We start from the raw sequence: 27,315 nt of genomic DNA, 5'->3' as shown, positions 1-27,315 counted from the left end.
TGAGTGTCCTAGTTTTTGGGATCGAAATAGAAAAAAATTATAATACAGGTTAAACGAAAAAATGAAAAAAAAAAAACAAAAAAAAAAAAGATCTGAAATTCATCAGTCTCATTTCTTGATCATAATAGATTTGTCGAACGAGTAGTGTGACCTTTTCAGGAAGACGAGAGAATCCATTATTATAGCGATCGCATTGCCTTGCGCCCCAAGACACGCCAAAGAACAAATCAGAAAAGCTAATATTAATTTATTAAATTCTTTTGTAAAATCAAAACGAAAATATATATCAAGTTGTACATAATTCTATAGTCCGAATAAAATTAAGTGTCGGATTTAAAATCTTCTACTTATGTTATTACCTACAATTTATTACAAACTGTAAAAAAAAGGATTATAAGATAGTTAAACCGACTTTAATGGTGACCTAGCTATGACTATTGAACAAAAAATCCAACTTTGCACAAAACAAAAAAAAAAAAATAGTGACCGATGACTATTTTTCTTTCATTCCCATTTTGTGTCTTTTATAAATTTTAAAATTATCAAAAAAAAAAATTAAAAATTATTTATTAAAAGAAAACTTGCGGAGAAATAAAACACTCTTGGCAACACGTTTTCTTTGGCCATGACTCATGATTACTAAATTTTAGGTCCAAAATGAACAAAAGTGTTCACTATTGACTAGTTTATGAATAACTCCAAACAGAAAACATGTAATGGACTGTCATGTGTGTTAAACGTTAGTGCTAACTTTCAAATGTATAATTTCTTTGATATTAAAGAAGAGTAACATTTATATTTTATTATTATTAAAATACAACAACACTCTTAAGGTAAAAAATGTTGGGTGCATAATACATCAGGTATGATTTTACTGATAAGTAATAAAATTAAGTTTTGGAAAATGGATCCAAACTTTATATAGGAATTATACCTCTTCTCAAAATACCATATGTGATTATTTTTATTGAGATTCATCGTCACTGATCAATTCCAGCCTCACATGTATGATCTATTCTCAAAGTTAGAAGTTGGATAACAATAAACGTCATCTTTTTATATGTATACATTATATCTATACTTCTTTTTTTTTCTTTTTTTTCTTAGTGGGTTAGCACACATTTCTGTCATCCCTACTATTAAAAGAAAAACGTTGCCTGAAAAAAACCTTAGTTTTGTAAGAATTTACAATATAATGCCATTGCAATTATGACCAAATAAATCATTTGCGAAATGGGTAAAAATGTAATATGGTCTCTGCTGAATTCGGATAAAAGCGCGGATCTTTTTGACCCGTTTATGTTATTTTCGGATTCTCTTCACTAAATCGTGACCGTTGATTCATTTTAATCATGTCCATCAATTTAAAAAACCTAAAAAAAGTTAACCTCTCTCTCTATGCTTCTGTCGCCGTCTCCATCTCCATCTCCAAATTATTTTTCCTAGAAGCTTACACAACAACTCTTGATCAGCAGAACTAAACACGAATGCTCTCTTTATTTGGAGGATTCAGCTACAGGTTTTAACTAAATCATTTGTTACCATTTTATTTTCTTCTCAATCTGTTTGTTTCCTTCCAAACCATAATCTCTCTTTCGCTTTTTAACTAAATCCAATTCTTCTGTTAAATTCATGTTGACGATGGCGGGTAAACAAGATCAGGTTTTCGAGGTCACTGGTTCGTACTTTTTCCCTATTTTTTTTATGAGAGTCTTGGAGATGTTCATCATAGTTATTACAGTAGGAGCTTTCTTCTTTTGGGTAGGTTTGTTTTTTCTTAAATCTTTATTTTGTCAGCTTAATTTTCTATTCTGTGAGATTAACCGCTGAACTCAAGATCCGAGATATATTTATCCGCTCTGTACCTCAAAATTATAATTTTAGTAATTTAGTCAGATTGGTTTTCTAGATTTTTAAATGAGCTTACCTGGATATCCTATGTGTGAATTCTGTAGGAATCCATTCTATTCTATGGTGATAATGAATTACTCGCATGTCTACACATGCCATATTTTCCAAAGGTACTGGCAATTTGTATTAATAACTTTTTTAATGTTGAGAGTGTGTTATTCCTATACCGCCATTTGAATACAGTATCCAACTTTGGCTTGCTTCTTCTCCTTCAATCATCAGCATATGCCTTTTTTAAATTGCCGTGATCTACCAATTAACCAATACTTTCTTGTGGTTTCAGGATTTGGATGAAAGTTTGCTGATAAGTTTGCTCTGATGGATGTAATGTCTTTAGAGCGATCATGAAGAAGACCAAAGGAGATGATACACTGGTGAGATAGTAACTAGATTCTTGAAAACCGTGGTTTTGATTTGATTTTGAAAATGTTGAAAAGTGTTTGGGTTTGTCTAACAGGTTCCAGTTTTATCAGCACATTTAAGCATCTTATTGCACATAAGCTAGCGGAAGAAGAAGCTGAACTTTAAGCTAAGGGTCAAGCTAGAAAGGCTAAACATTTGGTATGGTTTTGATTTTGGTATTTATTCCCTGTTATGTTTGTGCTCTTTTCCGTTCAGCCTTTTGATGCTGACTCTTGTGCTCTTGTGCCTTTTTGATGATAACAATTGTCTTTCTAATATTGCAGGAAGAAGGACATGTTAAACCTGGAAATTAGTTGGATACCCATGAAAAATTCTAATTGGTGTTGCCACTAGATCTAAAAGGTAATTTTGCTTCACTTAACTCTCTTTTCTGAGATTTTTTGGTGTTTTTCTTTGAACGATACTTGGTGTGAATGATACTTTATTGTTTTCAAACAGATAAACAAGGCGTAACATGCTCAGAAGAGTTTGAATCCTTCCTGGTCAAGAGTCACTAAAGGTAGGCTTAAGATACTGATATTTTTAGGGTGTTTTAGATTTAATATATGTGATATGTTATGTAGGTTATAGTCTAAAGTGACTCGGTGTAAACATTCTTATAAATTATGAAACAGAGAAGATTCATAATTGTCTCACAAGTCTTGGTGATTTTTCATTGGCCTTGAGTGATTAAGACTATCGGATCCATTGGCAAGTCAAATACGGAGAGGCAATGAAGAAGGATGCTACAGCAGCTGGTGTCACTGTGAGTCCTCTTTAGGTTTATTAGTTATTGGTTTTTGGTTGTGCCTTATATCATCATGAAAATAGACTGTTTATTTTCTGTTGTGTATATACAGGTCCGCTATTTTAAAGATGAGACAACACCTACAAAACTTGCGGTGTCTGTGTTCTTGGTAGAGAAAGATATCCTTCTGCTGAGTTGTATTGAGGTGTGTTTCCCTGGCTCATTGCAAATCTTTCTTCTGCAAACTGCTACAAGGTTGAATAATGAGAACAACAATGTTGCATATTTTGGTGTCAATTCCTAGGAAGCTCCATACGATTTAGCCTATTTATAAAATATTGTTATGCTACTGCTACCACCAATTTCCCTATAATTACTTTCTTAGTCCTCTTCTAATTTTATCCATTTGTGGTTAATTTATACAACATTGGTAACTCTTTACTAATGCTTTTTAGATTACCAGTTACTCAAAAGAATTGGAGGAAATGAAGCACATGACCAAGCAAGAGTTCATTGCCTCCTCAGAATGTAAGTCCAAAAGCAAGAACTTTTCATAATCTAATTATTCTAATTAATTGTCTAAATTCTTTCTTTGATTGTAACTAGAGGTCAAAAACCAATATAATACTGGAAGAGTAGCGGTTTCTCTAAAAGAGTTTCTGTATATATCGATGTGTGACAAGGCATCATCAACAAGAACCTTAGCAAGCAAGGATTGGCCGTGTTGCCGAGAATAAAGATCTTTACCTTGAAATCTTTGGTAAGTAAATCATCAAAACTTGGTCTAAAAGATAGTTAATAACAATGGTTTTTAACGTTTAATTTTGGATTTGATTCCCGTTATAATTTATTGGAATCAGTATCGAGATCAGGAAAGCATACTAGATGTTTCAAAAGCAAATCGAGGCTTCAGGTATGTTAATCAACATGATTTTGTTTGATTTCTTGCTTTTTCTATAAATTGAAATAATAGTATTGAATTTGAGTCTGAACTTTCCAATATAAACACCAATTTAGGGGTTATATCTAGCAACAGAGTTACAACAACTGTAAGAAAAAAAATTAGAAACTATAGTATCCATTGAAACTTTACAACCAGTCTCATGCTAATAATCTTTTATCTTTATGTTTCAGGTTCTAGACTTATAATCCTTTGGGTCAAATTATCACGAGACGTACCAGCATATGTAAGTTATCTGACCTAATTGAACTTGGTTTTCTTAGTTTCAAATATACTGTTTGTTTTATTTCTAGGTTTTTATATAAACTGAATTTTTTACACCAGTGAATATGTGGCTGAACTTTCCAATCTACACAATATTAGGATGATGTCAATGGTAGGGTGGAGTCTTGAAACAACCCTTCCCGTTTTTTTTTTTTAATACCTTAATTTACTAGTGGTCCCATACCCACTAACATCCTAACATCAATCAATAACCGCGGATAATCAAATAAAACAAATTCCATTAAACCAAAAGAATTCCAACATTCAAATCCAATAACCAATAACATCAATCAAATAAAGAGATAACCAACAACTAACATCCTACAATGTTCCTTTGACTTAATCTAGCAACCTAACAACAGCTAGACCACAATCAATCAAGTCTCTAGAACATCCTCCTCCTCATAGCCCTTGATTCCACGATCACACTTTTCCTTTACCTGCACACCACAAACAACAATTGAGATGCGTAAGTATTATCATAAATACTTAGTGAGGCCATCCTCCCATCTACTGGGTTATACACACAAGCAGATGAGACCCTCAAGTTCAAGCAAAACAAACAACACACAACAATACATCAAACCAGAAAAACAAGTCTCGGATAAGACTAGTGTCGACCGATGCCAAACGGTGTCGATCGATGCTACAACAAGGTGTCGACCGATGCCAAACAGTGTCGACCGATGCCCATCAAATTGGTGTCGACCGATGCTCCTGAGTGTCGATCGATGCCTCCTCTGCAGACACGATCTGCGCGAAACCCAGCGACGAACTCCGACTCCAATCAACCCAAAATCGACTCCAATCAAGTCTAACCATCTCGGAATTCACTAGAAATCACACAAACAACGAACCCAAGCAACAAAACAACACAAACAGCAAGGAAAACACTCAAACAAGAGAGATCTCATGCTTAGATCAACCATGGTCAAGCACTCACCTCAAGAACAAGAAGTTTGGATTGAGAAACGTGGAAAACAACACCTCCAGAAGCTTCCCCTTCGATTCCAGCAACAGCTAACCCTCCTACAGCCTCAGATCTCTCCAAAATCACCAAGAACAAGCCCAGAATCTCAGAAAACGTTTTTCTCTCTTTTCTCTCTTTCTTTTCACTCAACGGCGACAAAATGAGACTCTGAAACCCTAAAATTCGTCCTAAGACACTTATAACTCGATTTAGGGATTTTAATTGAACCAAACCGAACCAATTCGGCAATTAAATCAAACCGGTCGAACCCAGAAATTAGTGGTGTCGATCGATGCCACTAGGGTGTCGATCGACACTCCTTCCAAAATCCCAAATTCTGGTTCGCGGATGTTACAATTCTCCCCCACCAATACGGATTCGTCCCCGAATCCCGCAATACCGTCCATCTGCCAAGGACCTCCGTGCCACCGTCATCACGGCCCGCACGTCCCCAGACCGGACTAAACACCATCAGTCAAGGTTTCCCGTGCCACTGTCGCAACAGCCCGCACACCTCCGACTGACCCTCGAGGTCTCCCTCTAGCCAATATACTCGCATCATAACACTATCTGCTCACAACTCAGTGCTTCCCCCGTCCGTGGTCGCAACCAACGAATCATGCCGGCTCGCTATCAGGCCAACCGCCTTAAGCTACGGCATCCAGGAAGTCACACACACACACTCCCCCCGCTCTCGGGTCGCAACCCTTGAGACATACCGGCTCACTACCGAGCCTCGGCTCACAGCTACGGTATCCAGGGAGCTTCACATATCCCGCTCTTGGGTCGTCACCCTCAAGCGCGCTCTCGGATCGTCATCCGAAGCAACATACCACTCCCACTCTCTGGCCACAAAGTCCATCGAGCTATCGGTATCACGTGAGTTGGGCCCACACGGCCTAGAGCAAAACAAATACTGATGCTAACGAGTATCTCCCGGCTAGATCTACCTCACATTTCCACAAAACATTCCCATTTTAGAAACTTCCTATTTATGGAAACCTTCCTTTTGTGGAAACTTTCTATTTATGGAAACTTTCCAAAAATAGAAACCCGAGCTATTTCTCTTTTCCCATGACAACAACAGTCAAACATAAAGAAAAATACTCATCTTATTAATCTCAAAATGTCATAATCGTTACAATCTCAACGAAATTATATCAGAAAAACCAAAAATACAACAACCGGAGCCAACAACCCGCATCCCGAGCACCACCTCATCTTGATACTTAGTCGCACAACCAACCACCCCAAAGCGACCAAATATCAGAAGAGATGGGCTGGAATACTCCGTACCCGCTCCAGCCACGGACTACAACTCGGACCCGGCTAGACAAGCTCAAGTCGCGGTCTGCTTCTCGAACCACTTCTTAAACCTTGCCTTCATCCTCGCCTCGGGCTCCCAAGTCTGCTCCTCTACTCCGTCACAGTCCCACAGGACTCTCATCAAAGGAATCTTCTTCTTCCGAAGTTCCTTGACTCTCCTCTCGAGCACCCTCAATGGTCTCGCCTCCAAAGTCATGTTAGGCTGAAGATCCTCAGGAATCTTAGCCAACAACTCATCACCCTCGTGAAGACACTTCCTCAGCATCGACACATGAAACACCTTGTGGAACGCACGCATAACCTCAGGCAACTCCAGCCTATATGCCACTGGTCCCACCCGCTCAACCACTCTGAACGGACCCATGTACCTCGGACTCAACTTAGTCTCTGTCAAAGACCTGTTCGGACCCCGCAACATGGCCATCTTGAGGTACACTCTATCACCAACCTGAAACTCAAGATCCTTTCTCCTCTTATCAGCATAACTCTTCTGCCGATCCTGAGCCTCCTTCATGTTCAGCCTCAAAACCCGAATCTTCTCCGAGGTCTCCTGAACAAAATCTGCACCAAATATGCTCCTCTCCCCCACCTGAGTCCAACATAATGGTGTACGACACGGCCTCCCATACAAGGCCTCATAAGGAGCCATCCCAATACTAGCCTGGTAGCTGTTGTTATAAGCAAACTCCACCAAACTCAAGTGATCTGCCCAATGACCACCCCAATCCAGCACACACATCCTCAATAAATCCTCCAAAATCTGGATCGTCCTCTCTGACTGACCGTCCGTCTGAGGATGGTAGGCTGTACTCATATGCACTTTCGTGCCCATCTCTGCCTGAAACGCTCTCCAGAACACCGAAGTGAACTTGGAATCTCTATCAGACACAATACTAGCAGGTACACCATGCAATCTGACTATCTCCCTCACATACTTCTTGGCCAAAACCGCTGCTCCATCAGTTTTCTTGATGGCCAGAAAATGTGCAGACTTAGTCAAACGGTCCACAATGACCCAAATAGCATCAAACGTCCTCGACACAGGTAAACCTACCACGAAGTCCATCGTGATCAAATCCCACTTCCACTCTGGAATGGGTAAACTCTGTAACAAACCACCAGGAACCTGATGCTCCGCCTTCACCAGCTGGCAAGTATCACACTTCGCCACCCAATCAGCTACGTCCTTCTTCATCCCGACCCAGTGATAGTACCGCTTGAGGTCACGGTACATCTTGGTCGCTCCTGGATGAATAGAGAACTTGCTCGAATGAGCCTCTCTCAGTATCTCCTGCCTCAAATCCTCACCCTTGGGCACACAGATCCGACCATGCACAAGGATAGTACCATTAGCAGAAACCTGATACTCTGCACCCGCAGCCTTAGAGGCATTCACCAGCCCCTCATCACTCTCCTGAGCTAACCTCACTCTGCTCAACAAATCTGCTCTATCAACTGCCTCCAAACCCAAAGGTTTTTGTGAGATAGCACACAAACTCAATGCACTAATCTCACCTACCAACACCTCCATATCCTGCTCCTGAGCCGAAGCCACCCGCTTCCGACTCAAGGCATCTGCAACCAGATTAGCTTTACCAGGATGGTAAGCTATGTCCAAATCATAATCCGCTACTAACTCCATCCAACGCCTCTGCCTCAAATTCAGCTCAGGCTGAGTAAAAATGTACTTTAGACTCTTGTGATCTGTAAATACCTGTACCTTCCCACCATACAGATAGGATCTCCAAATCTTAAGAGCAAAGATCACTGCTGCCATCTCCAAATCATGAGTAGGATAATTAGCTTCATGCTTCCGCAACTGCCGCGAAGCATAAGCTATAACCTTCCCCTGCTGCATAAGTACACATCCCAACCCCACTCTAGAAGCATCTGTATACACAACATAAGGCTCGTCCTGCTCAGGCAATGCTAGCACCGGCGTGGTAGTCAACATCTGCTTGAGACTTGCAAAACTTGCCTCACACTCTGGTGACCACACAAACGGGACATCCTTCCCTGTAAGCTTAGTCATCGGCTGAGCCATACTCGCAAAACCCCGAACAAACCTCCTGTAGTAACCTGCTAACCCCAGGAAACTCCGAATCTCAGTGGCACTCTGCGGCCTCGGTCACTCCCTGATGGACTGAATCTTCTCTGGATCCACTGAAACTCCCTCAGCTGGAACAATATGAACCAAGAACCCCATCTCACGCTGCCAGAAACTGCACTTACTCAGCTTAGCAAACAACTTCTGCTCCCGCAGCTTCTCCAACAGTGCTCTCAGATGTACTGCATGCTCCTCAGGACTCTTAGAATATACCAGGATGTCGTCGATGAAAATGATGACTGACACGTCCAGAAACTCCTGGAACACGCTGTTCATCAATCTCATAAACGCAGCTGGCACGTTTGTCAACCCAAACGGCATCACCACAAACTCATAGTGCCCATATCTCGTCCTGAAGGCTGTCTTCCTCACATCTGCCTCATGAATAGGGATCTGATGATAACCTGAAGCCAAGTCGATCTTGGAGAACCAAGTAGCACCCCTCAACTGATCCAACAACTCATCAATCCTCGGGAGAGGGTACTTGTTCTTCACAGTAACTCGGTTCAAACCCCGGTAGTCAATACACAACCGAAAACTCCCATCCTTCTTCTTAACAAACAACACCGGAGCTCCCCACGGTGAACAACTAGGACGGATAAAACCCTTGCCCAGCAAATCCTCCAGCTGCTTCTTCAGCTCTGCCATCTCTGCTGGAGCCATCCTGTAAGGAGCCTTGGATAACGGCATCGTCCCCGGTTCCAGCTCAATGGTAAAAGGATCCGACCGAGATGGTGGTAATCCCTGCAATGACTGGAACACATCCTCAAAGTCCTCCACAACCGGAATACCGCTAACCGTAGACTTTCCCACTGACTCTGACATAGATATAGTAACCAGATAGGCCTCACGGCCCTTCTCGATCATCTTCCCTGCCTAAACGGCTGAGATCACGAGACTCCCCGAAGTCGGTCTAATACCCTGAAAAACCAACTTCCCTCCTGGACGCTCAAACTCCACTCTACCCCGATAGCAATCCAAATGCACCCTATACCGATGCAACCAATCCATACCAAGAATGACGTCATACAACTCCACTGGACTGATAAGCAAATCCGCTGGCCACGACTCTCCTGCGATCTGAATATCAACTCCTCCAGCTCGTCCAATAACCCTCAGAAACTTGCCTCCAGCAACTCTGACAACTCCTGAACGCTCTCGAGAATCCCCTCTGATCCCCGCACTCACGGCACACTCCGGAGTAATGAAGCTATGAGAAGCTCCAAAATCAAACATAACATGGGACTTAAACCCGCCCACCAACAAGGTCCCTGTGATCGCTCCTGCACTAGTGCCACCGGGCTCCTGGGTCGAGTACACCTGAGTCGTCGGCTCAATCCAACCCACCGGCTGCACACCGTGCTGCACACCCTGCTGCACCCCTGGCTGAGCTCCAGCCTGCAACACTGCTACTGCCCTCTGCTGCAACTTGGGACAACGAGGCTTGATATGCCCCGTCTCTCTGCAGTAGTAACACACTCGAGTATCGGTCCGCGGCTCTGTCACCGCCCGCTGCTCTGTCACTGCCCGCTGCTCACCTCTCTGTGGACAGCTAGTCACCTTGTGGTCCCTACTACCACACCCAAAGCATCTCGCACCCCCGTGCCTCGACCTCTGCATAGCATCAAACTTCCGCTTCTGCCCTTGCGCAGGCTTGCCGCCTTTGCTAGGAACAGAAGACGGCTGAGACTGCTGTGGCTGCACTGAAGAACCGACCACAACCACCTGTGACCTCAAGTCATCCTCTATCCCAGCTGCAACCTCAACCAACTCCGCTCTCGTAGCATAACTCCTCACCCTACACCGAGTCCTCAAATCATCCCGCAGAGCCAACAAAAACCTCCGCACCTGAGCTGCCTCTGGCTCCCATGCCCTGCCTGCATACCCTACAAGCCGACTGAACTCTGCATCCAGCTCCCGCACTGTACGGTTCCCCTGAGTCAGACCCAAGAACCGTGCCTCCATACGATCAAGAGCCTCCTGAGGAAAATACTTGGAGTTAAACTCCCCCACAAAATATCCCCAAGACATACCCCTCTGCACCCTCCGTGCTGTCACCGACCTCCACCACACACGAGCATCTCCTGACAAGTAAAACACTGCCAGATCCACCCTGTACCGGTCGGGACACCTAAGCGAAAGGAAAATATCCTCCATCCGCTCTCTCCACTCATCCGCTACACTCGGATCGGTACTTCCTGAGAAATACCCTGCTCCCACATGCCGCAGCTGCTCCATCATCCGAACATACTGAGCATCCACTACCTCGGCCCCCGGCTGCACACCTGCCTGCAAACCCGCCACAGGCTGCACCGCTGGACCCTGCCCACCACCCACGGGCGGCACTACCGGATCCTGCCCACCAACCACTGGCGGCACAACTGCTGGAAGTCGATGCAAAGCCTGAGCTACCTGAGCTAGCAAGTCCATCAAGACATCCTCCCTGCCTGGAGCACCTCCCGCTGCAACCCCCACACCCGGGGCAACACCGTGACCGACACCGGGCCCATCCGCCCTGCCGTCACCCAAACCAGCCTGGTCTCCAGACACACTAGGATGAACCTGTGACTCCGCCACCTCCTCACTGGCCATGCTCTGGGTCACACTCACACTGGCCTCAGGAACCTGACCTCGTCCCCGACCCCGACCACGACCACGCCCACGACCACGACCGCGACCAACAGCATCCTCACCCCTAACCATCTGTATCATCCAAGAACAGAAGGCTAAGCAAACAATAATTCTAATACACAAGAAACACAACTTACCGTGGAATCACAACACAGGCTCGAAGAGGATGTTCTAGGACTTCATGCCACACACAATTGCCAATCACACAATCAATTATAGCATGGAATCCTAAACATCAACAGCAAAAGCACAATGAACCCTAGGCCTAGAACCGTAAGGGCTCTGATACCAAAATGAAACAACCCTTCCCGTTTTTTTTTTTAATACCTTAATTTACTAGTGGTCCCATACCCACTAACATCCTAACATCAATCAATAACCGCGGATAATCAAATAAAACAAATTCCATTAAACCAAAAGAATTCCAACATTCAAATCCAATAACCAATAACATCAATCAAATAAAGAGATAACCAACAACTAACATCCTACAATGTTCCTTTGACTTAATCTAGCAACCTAACAACAGCTAGACCACAATCAATCAAGTCTCTAGAACATCCTCCTCCTCATAGCCCTTGATTCCACGATCACACTTTTCCTTTACCTGCACACCACAAACAACAATTGAGATGCGTAAGTATTATCATAAATACTTAGTGAGGCCATCCTCCCATCTACTGGGTTATACACACAAGCAGATGAGACCCTCAAGTTCAAGCAAAACAAACAACACACAACAATACATCAAACCAGAAAAACAAGTCTCGGATAAGACTAGTGTCGACCGATGCCAAACGGTGTCGATCGATGCTACAACAAGGTGTCGACCGATGCCAAACAGTGTCGACCGATGCCCATCAAATTGGTGTCGACCGATGCTCCTGAGTGTCGATCGATGCCTCCTCTGCAGACACGATCTGCGCGAAACCCAGCGACGAACTCCGACTCCAATCAACCCAAAATCGACTCCAATCAAGTCTAACCATCTCGGAATTCACTAGAAATCACACAAACAACGAACCCAAGCAACAAAACAACACAAACAGCAAGGAAAACACTCAAACAAGAGAGATCTCATGCTTAGATCAACCATGGTCAAGCACTCACCTCAAGAACAAGAAGTTTGGATTGAGAAACGTGGAAAACAACACCTCCAGAAGCTTCCCCTTCGATTCCAGCAACAACTAACCCTCCTACAGCCTCAGATCTCTCCAAAATCACCAAGAACAAGCCCAGAATCTCAGAAAACGTTTTTCTCTCTTTTCTCTCTTTCTTTTCACTCAACGGCGACAAAATGAGACTCTGAAACCCTAAAATTCGTCCTAAGACACTTATAACTCGATTTAGGGATTTTAATTGAACCAAACCGAACCAATTCGGCAATTAAATCAAACCGGTCGAACCCAGAAATTAGTGGTGTCGATCGATGCCACTAGGGTGTCGATCGACACTCCTTCCAAAATCCCAAATTCTGGTTCACGGATGTTACAAGTCTGAAGGAGAAGACAAGGTTAGGTTGAAGTTCACAAAGAGGCCAAAGCTAAGAAACCTTATAGGGAAAACGGTGATGTAAAACTAGAACTTGATTATGTTGTGTAAATGAGTGTGAGAGGGAGGTATTGTGGGGTTGATGTTGTTAAACACACAAAAAAAAAATTAAGCAAAAGATATTGATAACAAGGACAACGAACATGTGGGGAGAGTAGCCACAAACAGGTATATAGTGGATAAGAGAGGTGAAAAGTATTATGAGTGTATTGTGCTAAGGATTTTATATTACAAAAATTGTATATAATGAGAAGAAAGATGAGAGTAAAGTAGAAGTTCTCACCATTAGCATTTAACATCTGCATTTACTAGCTATTATGTTTATACATGTAATTAGGTTAGGTGGATTGCTCGAGTCTCCAACCACGAATATGAACCTAATAGGTGCTTTTAAACTTCAAACAAACTGTTATTTTTAAAGTCAAAATAGATCTTAAAAATAAGAATTTAGAAAGAAAAAAAAACTGAAAACATTATATAACATTCATACTATTTTCTAAATATTTTTTTACATTTACAGTGATTGTATGTTACGATTGATCTTAAAAATAAGAATTTAGAAAGAAAAAAAAACTGAAAACATTCTATAACATTCATACTATTTTCTAAATATTTTTTTACATTTACAGTGATTGTACGTTACGATTGTATGTTACGTTTAAAGTTCAAACCATATTTTGGATAATATTATTTTTGAGTCACGTCGAGATAGTTTTTACCCGTAAAGATCGGATTAGATAAAGGTACCAAAAATTTAAGAGTACACGATCTGTATCCATCCCTTAGCAGACGGGTTTGAAACGTTTGCCAATTTTATTTAGATCATTTGGTTCAGAAAGTTTTAATTTTTTGGCGGCTTTTTATATTATTTGATTATTCAAGTTTTTAACGATCGCTAATTCGGTTGACATTCGATCCAGATTTTTTATCATGTCAATCCAAAGCTCATGGCGAGACGATTATTAGTCTAAACATTCTTAAACTAATATAGGTTTGTATTATAAATATTATACTAAATAAATGAATTTATAAATATAATCCCGTATGTATGTATGGATCCATGGTCAATAATTTTCACAACTTAAAATAAAATTCTTCTAAACCATATTTAAAAAAAAATCAGCCTAAATGAAATTATAACTATATATATATGTATATTACACATTCAAATGGAGAATCATGTTTTTTGTCTAAATTTCTCAGCAAAAATTTATTAATAACATTATTATATGAGTAATTCTTTAAAAGGAAATGGTTATGGGACATAAAATTTCTAACAGGATAGATCGGGACGAGACAGAATGGGATGCGACGGAACGAGATTTAACACCCCGTAATAAAATTACTTTAACATTTTTAACAAATACGGATTGTGCTTGATTATTATAGATGGATTGCAAAAAAGATGTATATTAGCTACGGGTTGCAGTATTCTACATATACACCAAAATATTGACAAAAAACCATAAAAGAGTGGCAACCTAATTTTTATGGAATATATTAATATTATATAATTAAAATTTTACAACCTAAAAATGTTTATTATTTGATTGAATATATGTTTTATCAGTGTTTTTAAGTAATTTATTTTACTAATTAAGTACATATACTGAAATAGTATAAGTAAACTGAAATGGATAATTCAAATATTGAAAAACAATATATTGATCATTTCTTTTTAAAAAAAAAAGAGAGACATAAATTTTAAATAAAAGTACAAATCAGAAAATATAGGTAGATAAATTCAATTGTCAAGTTTCCACTAATTTAGATAAGGATTTACAAGAATTTATCTATAGTGTTTCCACTAATTTAGATAAATTAAAATTTTGAGAAAATTCCAATTTATTTATGGTATTAAGACGAGAAAGAGTATATGTAAACTGAAACGGGTAAATTCGAATAATAAAAAATAATATATTGAATAGTTTTTTTTTTAAAAAAGGACATAAAATTTAGATTAAAGTACAAAATAAAAAATATAGATAGATGAATTCAAGTATCAAGCTTTCACTAATTTGGATAAGGATTTACTATACGACAGGTAATTAACGACTTTGGAACGAGAACTTTAAAAATTTTGATATTTTTGAAAATATTTTTGAAAATTATAATTTTTTGGATAATTTCAACTAACTAAATACAAAAAATCAACAGAGAACTCATGTATCCCATCTAAATTCTTACCCAATCTCTTTTAGTAAATATTGTTTAACGAGTAATTATTTAAAAGAGAATGAACATAAGACATAATATTATGATGGATACGGAACGAGACGGGATGAGACGAGAATGGATGAGACAATACGAGATGAGACTGGATGAGAGGTGATGAGTTGGGAAGTGAGGAGATGGAACGGAACTGGACGTGTTTCCAGTTCCAGAGTAAATACGTTTATGTTTAATTTAAATGAAAATACTATAGCATCCGTGTACGCACATGTACTATAGCACCCGTGTTAATATAATTTTACTCATTTACGAATTTAAAATTTATATGAAAAAATTTTGTCCCGTGCTATAGCACGGGTTACTACCTAGTGTACATATTAGTCATTAATTAGTACACATTTTAGTGTAATTGTCTTTTTCATACCTGGACAATTACACTATGTTGAATTCATACATCGGACTATCGACTGTGCTAAAACATACATGTAGTTTTAAAGTATTTGAATTTCATACCTAAACTTTGAATTTCATACCTAAACTTTCGATTTTGTGCCTAAATATACAAAAACGTGTTTAATGTGTAATTCTGTTAATTTTTCCGTTACATCCATCTGACGTGGAATCCAACGTGTACAGATACATTTAGTTGAGAAATTAAAATTGAACCAAAACAACTTACCCTAGTCTCGAACCCGTAACCTTTACCATACAAACCAGCGGTTTAATACCATTTGAGCTACTGAAGATTTTGTTCTGCAAACAAACAAATATATATATGATAACATAATAACTCCGAACAACCTGAGAAATCCCAAAAAAATCTTGGGTCCGAGAGTGTAAGGTTTGGTCGGGTTTCTCTTCCATACCTTCGTCAAACGACTCGTAGTTATTACTCCCGCCGGAATTGCCACCAAAGCTCCGCCGTAACAGGTCACCGGCTTCTGAGTTTCTGGGATTAGGGTTTGGTCTGTTAGGGATTGGAGGAGAAGAGGAGGAATTTTTGTTGGTAAGAGAAGCCATGACTGATACACTGCTCAAAATTCTTAATTTGTTAACAATCTGAGATCTTTGGGTTGTTAAAGGAAACAGTAAACCAAGGAATTGAAATTGAGGGAGAGAGAAGAAATTGAAATTTGTTAACAATCTGATTTTGTTTACGGCGAAGCTTTGGTGGCAACCCTTTTCCGGCGACTGTTTTTTCTTCACCAAAGATATTTTTTTGGAGATTTCTCTGTTTGTTTGGAACTGTTATTTATTCTATATATATATATATATATATATATATATAATACGTTTGTAAGCTTAAGAAAAGGTTTGGTAGCTCAGTTGGTCTTAAACTTGTTGGTTTGAATGCTAAAGGTCTGAGTTCAAGTCTAGATTTAGACATTTTGGTTTAATTTTAATTTCTCAACTAAATGTAAAACGACGTCGTTTTACTATCTCTACACGTGGATTCCACGTCAGATTTACTTAACCGAAAAATTAACAGAGTTACACATTAAACACGTTTTTGTATATTTAGGCACAAAATCGAAAGTTTAGGTATGAAATTCATATATTTTAAAACTACATGTATGTTTTAGCACAGTCGATAGTCCAATGTATGAATTCAACATAGTGTAATTGTCCAGGTATGAAAAAGACGTTTTTCCCAACATTAGTGACAGAAAGTATCTTTGTTGCCAACCACGCTAAGTTATTTGGGTACAATGGTGTAAGACTAAGAAATTTACATTATAAAACAAGAGTGGGCCGAGTGGCTGATAAATTTATCAAAGTCTATACGCTTCTTCTATCTTAAAAGCATCCAAAGTGAGATTATTGTCTTAATTAACCAAAAGTGTGTGATTTACTCTATTTTACCACATATGTAAAAGCAAAGGCAAACGCAAAAGTTAGCGTTTGAAACAATAGAAACCTTTTTGAAACTGAACAATCAACAAATAATCCTCAACAATAGTCCTGTCCTGTCATATAGTTTACTTACATTTGAAACTAACCTCGGGATTTATTTATCAAGCATGTCACATGTGAGAATGTAACATTTGGCAATTGGCATATAATATAATACAGTATGATGATACAAGAGAGATGTCCCAGTTACAAGATTTATGAAGAAACCTTTTCAACAGCAGTAGTCTCCGCTTCGGATACAACGTAATCATACCTATATATAAACAAACCATTTGTCAAAGATATAAATCATTGAAACCCAAGTTTACTATAAACCGCTAGTTTTGTTAACCTGTTGTACGTCTCATGTAAATTGTAAAACGCAAAAGCAAAAAGTAAAAGTTGTCTATGAACTCACTTTATTTTACGAGTAAGTTGATAAATCCCAGTGGCTGCCATAGCAACATTAACACCAAACAGGTTCCAGTTTTTCTGTAAAACAAAAGTCAAAGAGTCAACCAAAAATTTAATAAATTGAGATATACTAACCAATATTATAATCTAATCACAAAATGACAAAATCATTACAAAACTCAAAAAGGGACTACTAAAGAAGAAGAAAACGAAACTTACAGGAGTAATCACAGTGCTGCAACGACACCATATCATTCCCGTACATGTCACAGCTAAATACACCAATTTTAGATAAAATTATAACAAAACAAAAAAAAAAATGTAATAATTAAGAAGAAGAAAAAGAAGATTAACTCGAGAGATATTGTAACACCAAAGAGTAGTAAGTAAATATACCAATTTGCTGAAGGTATGAAATGTTTTCTGGAGGTTTCTGGAAATCTGCGATGTTAGCAATGCTTATACCCCATTTAAACGTTGGAGCCCAGAAATGAACTAATTAACACAAATAACAACAAGAAAAATAAACGAATCCATTAGAGAATTTGAAGTGATGAGTTGCTATAACATCAGAAAATTCATACATTTATCCAATAGTAACGTTTCAGTACAGTCTGAGTAGATTCATATATGGAGAAAACCAAATAAAAGATAATAAGAGTAAATTAAGTAATCATGAAACAATGTGTGAACTGAAACTGAGTTGAGTCTCACTTGTCTTAGGTCCTGCCGGGTGATTCCATAGAGCTTGAAGCTTCGATGTAACCATCAACGTTTTTTTTCGTCTTCTTCTTCTTGGAGTTTCTCTGTTCTATCTAAATCTATTGGTCCATTATGTCTTGTTTCAGTGAACATAGATATCAACGAAAAGAAAATGCTACACGAAACGGTGTCGTTAAAGCGGTGCAATAAAGCCAATAGTAAGCTTCTTGATTTTACAACAATGATCAAGCCTCAAAGTTTGTATTGGGCCTATTGTTACTGGACCTTTAGCATATCATATCTTCTGTAACTAAAACTATAGGGTTTTAACTGTATATATAAGCTTTGCTCTTGTTGTTGTTGTTGTTCTTGATACATTCATAGCGAAAACCTAATAACGTGTGTCGCACTCTTTACAACTTAACCCTAAACGGAGCCAGATTGATTACTGGATATAGCACGAAGAACTTGAGATAAGTTAAATGGATAATGATCTCATGAGCTTGTCGGTTTTGAAAACATCGATAAGGACGTAATTAAGTTCTCTCTCTATTAATCTTTTCCAGTTTTTTACTTTCTCAATCTTGTGTATCTCTATTCCTGAATTTGTAATAATTGTATCAGTTTTTTTTCTTCTTAACTAATTTCAGGGTGAAATCCACAATTAGTTTACTTGAACTGGCACGTGGAGAGAAAAAAGTATGTGATAGCATAGGGGGGGAAGATAGGATAAGCTTATTACCTGAACCCTTGATATGTCATATACTTAGCTTTCTTACAACTGAGGAAGCTGTTTGGACAAGTGTTTTGTCCTCTAGGTGGAGAAATCTCTGGAAATGGGTTCCGGTTTTAGACGTAGACAACTTTGATTTCCCAAAATCCAAGGCATGTGTGGGTTTCATCAACAAGTTTCTGAGTTTCCAGAGCGAATTCTACTTGCGTGAATTCAAGCTAGTCACTGGAAATAAAGTCTCTATTTATGAGCCCTGTCTCGTTAGAGTGATCAAGTGTAAGATTCAACATCTCCAAGTTGATAGTAAGTTTGGATATCGGAGCATCAAGATTCCATTAAACCAATCTGTTTGTGAGAATTTGGTATGCTTAAAGCTCTATTCTACAAGGCTGACTGAGTTTGAGTCTCTTTCCTTACCCTGTCTCAAGATCATGTACTTGAAAGGTGTTAAAATTCCTAGGAATGTAGTTGTTGAGATTGATACTCCGAGGCTTGAGTATCTGACTCACATAGATAACAACTTCAAAAGATTCTTCAAGATTATCAGTATGAGTGATTCTGTCAAGGTTGACATTGATGTCGACTTTGAGGAAATGGCTCATAAATTATCGCAAAGAAATGTTATCTATAATCTTCTGAGCAATTTTACAGCCGTTAAAGTTATGACCATCTCACGGAAGACTCTTCATGTACGTAGATCAAAGTTGATGATAGTAAACTCTTAAGCGTTTCCATTACCAATGTTACGAATGTTGTATGACTTTTTCTCTTTGGTCACAGTTGATCTATTGTTTCCAGCACATTAACCCATTACCCAAATCTCGTAACTTGACCCGTCTGCGTGCTTCAATGTTCGTAAACGCCTCTTTGGTGGTATTGCCAATCGTACTGGAGAGCTGCCCGAATCTGAAACACTTGAACTTGGTAATGACTTGCTTTAGTTTACACTTTACAAGTTCTTACTAATTAAGAAATGTGTTTTTTTTTTTTTTGGTCATCTGCTCATTTTTCTTGATTGGTGTTTGCAGGAATTAGTTAAAGATGGTTATAGAGTGGAAAAAAAGCTTTCGACTGTGCTGTCTTTTTGTTTGGTATCGTCCCTTGAGTCTGTTGAAATGGAAAGCCCAATAACGGAGAAAGACACAGAGAAGAAACTGGTTAGATACTTTCTAGACAATGCGACATCACTCAAGAAGCTCGTTCTACGTTTGAATCTGTCTCAGGGAGAGAAACACGAGTCTGATGATCACTTTAAATCACTGTTTGACTCTCCAAGACGCTCTAGTGTTTGTAAATTCGAAGTTATTACAGTGGTTCAGACTGCAAAAATATGAATAAAACTTTTCCGGTCCAACTATAAGCATACATTTTTAGAGATGGACCTTATTGTTACCATTTAGGTTGAAAAGTGTGGAAAAGTAATACTATCATAGTAGTCACACTAACATTTCAATTTCTAACTGCAATAAACAATCTATAACCCCAAACAGATTTGGGTGTCTTCATCATTCTTTTGCAACAATAGGATCTGCTTCAGATGCATAATAATGCCTGCAAACAATACATATATCAATGTCAAAACAGAGACAAAAAAAGCAATAGTGAAGTTTGAAACAAAAGCACTTCAACGCGTATCTCATGCAAGTATAGAGAGTAATGTTCTCTAGATCTTACTTTATTTTACGAGTAAGTTGGTATATGCCTGTCAGCCGCCATACCAAGACTAACACTAAAGAGATTCTAATTTTTATGTAAACAAAAGTTACAACAAAATCATAATAATAAACAATGACATGAACATGAGTTGCAGTAAACATACCAGAGTGATTACAGTACTGTAACGTGACCAAATAAGTCCAGTTCCTGTGATCACTGATGACAATAGATAGCAAAAAAAATATACTGTAAGAAGACTGAGAAATGGCGACACAATGAAAACGATATGAAGCATTTATATTAGGAGATTTGTCAAGAGTATCAATACCAAGTTGTTGAGGGTATGAAAGTGTCTCTGGAGGTTTCCGAAAGTCTGCAATGTTGGCAATGCTTATACCCCATTTAAACGTCGGTGCCCAAAAATGAACTGAAGAAATACAAAATGACTTTACAATTCAGGTTCTGTAGGAAAACTTGCTCAAGCTACCAAAAAATGCACTTAGGGCTTGACTGGTTCAAACGCTGCGGTTGCGGTTGCGGTTGCGGGAGATTGCGGAAGCGGGCGATTGCGGTTTCAAGCGTTATTAAGCGTTTTGAACGACTGATTTAGCGGTTTAAAATTGGTGCGTTTGCGGGAGGTTTACGACTGGTTGACCAGCGGGTGCAATAGCGGTTGGAACATAAATAAATGTGATATATAATTATATAAATGTTTTAAAATATCAAAAACTTTATTAAACTTGATTTATAATTAAAATTCATTAAAAATACTAAAATAATTATTTAAAAAACAAATAAATTTCATTGTGAAATACTTATTACTTTATGCATTTGACTTTTTACCAAAACTTTAATCAAGTAATTTGATAAATGACTAACATATGTTTTAGATCGTAGATCTTCTTTCTTAAATCTCATACACTCAATAAGTTATGTGGGACAGTATTTGCATCAGTAGTAATGATCAAGCGAGAATTGAGAAGAGTCACTCGTGATTTGTTTTTATATATTTCACAAATAATCTTATTTTTCTTAAATTTCTGATGAAATGTTATATTTATTTAGATTTTTTTGAACTTATTTGCGATGTGCCATTAAATTTACATCAAGTTTTCCGGGTTATTGTTAATTGAAATCTTATTTTCTTCCAATTGTTTATTTTTTAATATTCTCAATCATATCCGTAGTTCATTTTTTTCCATCCTTAATGAATAAAATAGTTAGGTAAAAAGTATATATAAAAAATATTTCATTATCATTGATTTGTTTCAAGTTTTTTCAAAAAAAAAAAAAAAAATCCAAACGCAAACGCCCGCAACCGCAAACGCTTGTGGAAAGCAGCTTTTGGAATTCAGTGGTTGGGAGCGATTGGGAGCGGCTGGGAGCGATTGGAAGCGGTTTGTGTGATTGGCACCAATCGCTAGCAACCGCTACCATCCGCAAACGCAGCGTTTCCGGGAGGTAGCGGGAGAACCAGTCGACACCTTAGTTTGATTAAATTTCGAATCAACTGGTAAAAAAACAGAGCAATTTTAACCAGACCGGTCTAAACCGAAGTAACTAAACCAAAAATCGATCTGAACCGAATAAGAATCTATGCATAATAAACTCATTCGGTTGAGCTTTTATTCAATCAAAATTCCTACAGAGTCAAAGTTGGTAGCAGCATATTATTGTATCATCTATACATCCTCAGATTCAAAAGTTTGAATTTTATGCAAATAGATAATCATGGTGGCATAGACTGGTTACAGAGAAAAAAATCAACTGAATCAAAACAGAAACTGAAATGAACTGATTATTTAACACCAAATAATTGTAGAAGATGAGTCTTATTCATAAACGATAGCTTTACAAAGATATATATAGTTGTACAGAAAGAACATTCTAGACTAAAGAGTATAAACATAACATTCTATATACAACATGATACGGAATATTGAGTAATAAAGAGCATATCGCTTGCGTATCAAGGTGTATCCTTAACATGCCCCCTCAAGATGGAGGGCCGGGAGACACTCCAATCTTGTGACGTAAGTGAATGAACGGTGCACGTGTAAGTGGCTTTGTCAAGGCATCGGCGAGCTGATCCTTGGTGTTAACGTGACATACACGAAGCTGTCCTTGCTGAATCTGGCCTCTAACGAAATGATAATCTAAAGCAAGGTGCTTCATGCGGGAGTGAAAAACGGGGTTTGCACAGAGGAAGGTGGCACCGACGTTATCACAGTAAATTGTCGGTATGACACGGATATGGACACCCAGCTCGGTTAAGAGATTACAAATCCAACGAAGTTCTGCAGAGGTATTGGCAATAGCTCTGTATTCGGCTTCAGTGGAAGAGCGAGCAACCGTTTTCTGCTTCTTTGCGGACCAGGAGACAGGATGAGTACCCATGTAAACAATATAAGCGTTTGTTGAAACATAGTCATCCTTGTCGCCTGCCCAATCAGCATCGGAGTAAGCATGGAGAGCGAGGTTATTCTTGGCAGCAAAGAAAAGACCATGAATTGTTGTTCCCGCTAGATAACGAAGTACCCGTTTTGCAGCTTGCCAGTGTTCTTGAGTTGGGCGGTGCATAAATTGAGACAAGCGGTTGACGGCATAGCTGATATCGAGCTTTGTAAATGAAAGATATTGTAAGCTGCCAACAAGACTGCGATAGTCAGTTCCATCGGGAAGAGGAGAACCGGACTTGAGAGTAAGCTTCGGAGAAGAGGCCATCGGAGTTGCAACGGGTTTGGCATAGAGCATGTTGTAACGCTGAAGTAAGTCGATGATATACTTGCGCTGACAAAGATGCAAGCCTTTAGCAGTGCGATGAGCTTCAATGCCGAGAAAGTAATTAAGCTTCTCTGGATCCTTGGCGGAGAATCGATCAGCAAGGGAGTGAAGAACTCGTTGAATGGAGGAATTGTCATTAATAGTGATGAGTATATCGTCGACGTATACTAAGAGATAGACAAACGTCTTGCCGCGTCGGAGGATGAACAGAGAGGTGTCGGCCAGAGAATTTTGAAACCCATCACTAAGAAGACAGGACCGTAATTCTGTGTACCAGGCACGCGGAGCTTGCTTGAGTCCATAGATTGCTTTGTGAAGGTGACACACATAGGACGGGTGGTCGCTGTCAACGAAACCCGGCGGTTGTTCCATGTAGACTTCCTCATTGAGAGTCCCCTGTAAAAATGCGTTATTGACATCTAATTGAAGAATCGGCCAGGAAGAGCTCACATTGACATCAAGAACCAAACGGAGAGTTGTTGCCTTTATCACAGGACTGAAGGTCTCGGTGTAGTCACGACCGTATTGTTGGTTGTATCCCTTGGCAACAAGCCAAGCTTTGCACCTGCCAAGTTTCCCAGTTGGTAAAAATTTATTCTTATAAACCCACTTACAGCCGACTACATTGTGGTTTGGTGGTCGCGGAACTAGAGACATGGTTTGATTGCGGGCAAAGGCGTCAATCTCTCCAGACATAGCTTCCCTCCAAATCTTGTCTTTCATCGCCTGGTTCACGGTTAGAGGCTCGGTGGGATAGGGAGAGGATAATGCAGCGGAAAGGTTGAGTTTGGATTTTGGTTTAACAATGTTGTTTTTACGTCTGGTCTGCATAGGATGGTTATTTTGAATCGGTGGTGGAGGAACGATAATTGGATTAGGTTCAGGGGAGGGAGATTGAGAGGTCGATGGAGTAGGAGATGTCGAGGAAGGAGATGATGGAGATGGGCTACAAACAGAGTGAGTAGGTGAAATTTTATTGGGCTCTAGGGGTGAAGTAGGGTTAGGATTTGGGCCTGGATTTTGTGATGAGCTGGGCCTGATGTTATCGGATTCTGCAATGACACTAGGTGAGTTAGGAGAACTTACCGTAGCTGTGGAATTGATTTCCAGCAACGTATTCCGGTGAGGAGCGGAGCTCGACGGTCCAGGCGTAGACTCCAGCGACGAGACGAGTGGCGGCGGGGAGAACGGAATGACGTCAACAGAAGGTGGAACTGGAGAGGAGGAGGAAAGAGGCAATTCAGGGGAGGAGACACGAGTTGATTTGAACGGGAACCGGGTTTCTTCAAATTTAACGTGACGAGATACATAAACACGGCCAGTGCTAGGTTGAAGACACAGGTAGGCACTCTGGGTGAGAGAGTAACCCAAGAACACACATGGAGTTGATCTGTGCTCAAGCTTATGAGATGTGTATGGTCGTAACCAGGGGAAGCAGAGACAGCCAAACACTCTCAGCTTGGAATAGTTCGGAGATGAACCAACAACCGCTGGAACGGAGACTCCATGGCAATGACCGGTGTTGGAAGCTGATTAATGAGATAGATGGCGGCGGAAAAAGCATACGGCCAATAAGTGTTGGGAAGACCACCATGTGTGAGAAGCGAGAGGCCAGTTTCAACCACGTGACGGTGCTTTCTTTCAGAAAGTCTATTGTGCTCCGGCGTGTGCGGTGGTGAGGTGAAATGAGAGATACCCGAGCTTGACAGAAACTGTTTGAGGGCCACAAACTCCCCACCATTGTCTGAATATAAGGTGCCAATCCTTGTTCCAAACTTGTTTTCCACGAGGGCTTTGAAGGGGATGAATGTTTCACGAACTTGGGATTTGGTTTTAAGAGGATATAACCAGGTATAGCGAGTGTAGTGATCGATTAGAATTAGATAATATTTGTAGTTGTCTATTGACACAATAGGAGAAGTCCAGACATCGGAAAAAATATACTCAAGGGGTCGAGTGGATGTGATAGAAGTGGTTGAGAAAGGAAGCTTGTGGCTTTTATTAATAGAGCAATCAGAACAAAACAAATGTTGAGAAGAAGTTTCAGAGTAAGGTAATGAGAATTTAGAGACTAGAGATTTGAGAATAGGTGAAGCAGGGTGGCCTAAGCGATGGTGCCAGTCCACTAAGGATGGTTTTGAGGATGTTGAAGCAAAGAAAGCGGAGAGAGTTGTTGGTGAAGCCGGCCACTCGTAAACCTCGTCTCTAGTTTTGCCTTGGAGTAACAGGGCCCCCGAGCTCAGATCCTTCACCTGAAAGGAAGCAGGAAAGAATGCCACAGACACTTTATTATCATTGCATAGCCAATAAACAGAGATTAAGTTTTTGTGGATATGAGGAACACAAAGAACTCGATTTAACAGTAGCTTTTGAGAGGGAGATAGAGAGGGTAGAGATAGTGAACCAGTGTGAGAGATCTGGAGACCGGAACCATCACCAATAAGAATAGAGTCATCACCATGATACGGCTGGTGAGTCGCAAGGTGATGGACATCACTAGTCATGTGATGAGACGCACCACTGTCCAGGAGCCATGGATTGGTTGAGGGTGGAGCAGTGAGTGCGAGATTGGCACGAGGTTGCCATGGACGAGAGGGCGTGGGAAGAAGACCCGTGGACGACGCGACTTGATGAAGCTGAGGGCAGCGTTTGGCACTATGACCGAAGATACCACACAGCTGACACTTGCCTTGATAACCACCAGCAGAGCGATTGTCTTGACGCGGCGAGGAATAGGTATTGGATGACCTATTGTTCCATTGTTGATGATTACGCTGATTGGACTTGTGTGGATGAGTACGAGAGCGAGAGGTGGCGAGATTGGCAGTGAGAGGAATAGAGGTAGGTGCGACAGTAGCAGCGGTCAACAACTGAGCTTCTTTGTGGAGAAGTTTTTCATGAACTTTGGTGAGTTTGGGAGAGACCTCACGACCTTCAACCTGATCAACAACAGAGCAGTAGTCTTCAGGAAGACCACGGAGAACTGCCTCTATTTGCTCATCGAGATCAAATGGCTTACCGAGGAGAGCCAACTTGTCAAAACGAGTGGTTAATCCTTGCATATACTCATCGATCGTTTTATCACCTTTGGAGAATTGTTGCAGTTGAAGGCGTAACTGTTGAATGTGACCCTTGCTGGGTTTAGCAAAAATGTCAGCAACGGTTCTCCACATCTCAGCAGCAGTTTTGGTGGTTGTAACAAGAGGTTGCCGAGAAGAGTGCGGAGAAGACCACTGTAGATCAACTTGTCCTGTCTCTTCCACTTGAGAAAATCAGGATTCGGAATGGTGGCATCATTGGAGACAATTGTCGGAGCCGGAGAAGCAGTGGAACCATCAACATATCCGGCTAAGTCATACCCATCAAGCAGAGAGTGGATCTGTAGGCTCCAAGTGATGTAGTTAAGGGAGGTAAGCTTAATAACATTGCTCATGTTGATGTTAAGAAAGCTTTGGGTGGAATCAATGACTTCAGCGGTGTTAGACATGGAGACAAGGGAGGAGAAAACGCAAAACAGAGAGAAAGAGAGAAAAGTAGAAACAGAGAGAGAGAAGAAGAAAGAAGGACTCGGGGAGATGGAAAAAAAAATTCAGAAATCTTTTTACTGTTCTGATACCATGTAGAAGATGAGTCTTATTCATAAACGATAGCTTTACAAAGATATATATAGTTGTACAGAAAGAACATTCTAGACTAAAGAGTATAAACAGAATATTCTATATACAGCATGATACGGAATATTGAGTAATAAAGAACATATCGCTTGCGTATCAAGGTGTATCCTTAACAATAACAACAAGAAAAACAAACGAATCCATTAGAGAATTCGAAGTGATGAGTTGCTATAACATCAGAAAATTCATACATTTATCCAATAGTAACGTTTCAGTACAGTCATAGTAGATTCATCTATGTATAAAACCAAATAAAAGATAATAAGAGTAAATTTAATCATGAAACAATGTGTGAACTGAGTTGAGTCTCACTTGTCTTAGATCCTGCCGGGTGATTCCATTGAGCATGAAGCTTTGATGTCACCATCAACTTTTTTTCGTCTTCTTCTTCGTAGAATTTCTCTGTTCTATCTACA

At 39.8% G+C, this 27,315-nt stretch overlaps 2 protein-coding genes, 1 long non-coding RNA gene and 1 pseudogene across 39 annotated transcripts; 2 read left to right on the top strand and 2 right to left on the bottom strand.

The window, feature by feature from the left end:
- The first annotated feature begins 1,352 nt into the window (after nucleotides 1-1,352).
- Nucleotides 1,353-14,385, top strand: LOC104757571 (uncharacterized). Of its 37 annotated transcripts, none has more exons than XR_015577538.1 (14): nucleotides 1,383-1,519; nucleotides 1,663-1,761; nucleotides 1,956-2,021; nucleotides 2,195-2,285; nucleotides 2,369-2,472; nucleotides 2,598-2,676; nucleotides 2,773-2,833; nucleotides 3,009-3,079; nucleotides 3,174-3,266; nucleotides 3,525-3,589; nucleotides 3,668-3,821; nucleotides 3,922-3,974; nucleotides 4,196-4,248; nucleotides 14,152-14,334. It is a non-coding gene; the product is annotated as an uncharacterized LOC104757571 (long non-coding RNA). The 37 variants fall into 37 exon arrangements; XR_015577544.1 differs by lacking the exon at nucleotides 14,152-14,334 and adding an exon at nucleotides 13,792-13,924; XR_015577567.1 differs by lacking the exon at nucleotides 14,152-14,334 and adding an exon at nucleotides 13,792-13,924 and having other exon boundaries at nucleotides 2,898-3,079; nucleotides 3,517-3,589.
- Nucleotides 14,386-16,938: 2,553 nt separating this feature from the next.
- LOC104717318 (mitochondrial pyruvate carrier 2-like) lies at nucleotides 16,939-18,226 on the bottom strand. The gene is made up of 5 exons (XM_010434869.3): nucleotides 18,065-18,226; nucleotides 17,747-17,845; nucleotides 17,570-17,622; nucleotides 17,355-17,428; nucleotides 16,939-17,210 (listed from the first exon to the last, which is right to left on the bottom strand). The coding sequence occupies exons 1-5, from the start codon at nucleotides 18,117-18,119 to the stop codon at nucleotides 17,153-17,155; spliced, it is 339 nt and encodes a 112-aa protein (XP_010433171.1). The 5' UTR covers nucleotides 18,120-18,226; the 3' UTR covers nucleotides 16,939-17,152.
- Nucleotides 18,227-18,417: 191 nt separating this feature from the next.
- Nucleotides 18,418-20,139, top strand: LOC104748241 (F-box/FBD/LRR-repeat protein At5g18770-like). Its single transcript, XM_087480360.1, has 4 exons — nucleotides 18,418-18,584; nucleotides 18,703-19,474; nucleotides 19,566-19,709; nucleotides 19,814-20,139. Exons 1-4 carry the CDS (start codon nucleotides 18,535-18,537, stop codon nucleotides 20,117-20,119), a joined length of 1,272 nt encoding a protein of 423 aa, XP_087336486.1. The 5' UTR covers nucleotides 18,418-18,534; the 3' UTR covers nucleotides 20,120-20,139.
- A 13-nt stretch (nucleotides 20,140-20,152) lies between these two features.
- Nucleotides 20,153-27,266, bottom strand: LOC104717309 (mitochondrial pyruvate carrier 3-like; annotated as a pseudogene).
- Nucleotides 27,267-27,315: the final 49 nt, after the last annotated feature.

This window comes from Camelina sativa, chromosome 2 (genome assembly GCF_030686135.1).
Source record: "Camelina sativa cultivar CO46 ecotype springtype chromosome 2, ASM3068613v1".
In the NCBI taxonomy this organism is placed as follows: domain Eukaryota; kingdom Viridiplantae; phylum Streptophyta; class Magnoliopsida; order Brassicales; family Brassicaceae; genus Camelina; species Camelina sativa.
The sequence above is the reverse complement of the archived record's forward strand: the minus strand, read 5'-3'. Positions and strand labels throughout refer to the sequence as shown.

Coding starts and splice junctions, on each gene's coding strand:
- LOC104748241 (XM_087480360.1), top strand. CDS start 18,535: ATGGATAATGATCTCATGAGCTTGTCGGTTTTGAAAACATCGATAAGG. Junction 19,475..19,565: donor TCTCACGGAAGACTCTTCAT/GTACGTAGATCA, acceptor CTTTGGTCACAG/TTGATCTATTGTTTCCAGCA. Junction 19,710..19,813: donor ATCTGAAACACTTGAACTTG/GTAATGACTTGC, acceptor TGGTGTTTGCAG/GAATTAGTTAAAGATGGTTA.
- LOC104717318 (XM_010434869.3), bottom strand. CDS start 18,119: ATGGTTACATCGAAGCTTCAAGCTCTATGGAATCACCCGGCAGGACCT. Junction 17,846..18,064: donor CCCGGCAGGACCTAAGACAA/GTGAGACTCAAC, acceptor TGTGTTAATTAG/TTCATTTCTGGGCTCCAACG. Junction 17,211..17,354: donor CAACTTACTCGTAAAATAAA/GTGAGTTCATAG, acceptor GTTTATATATAG/GTATGATTACGTTGTATCCG.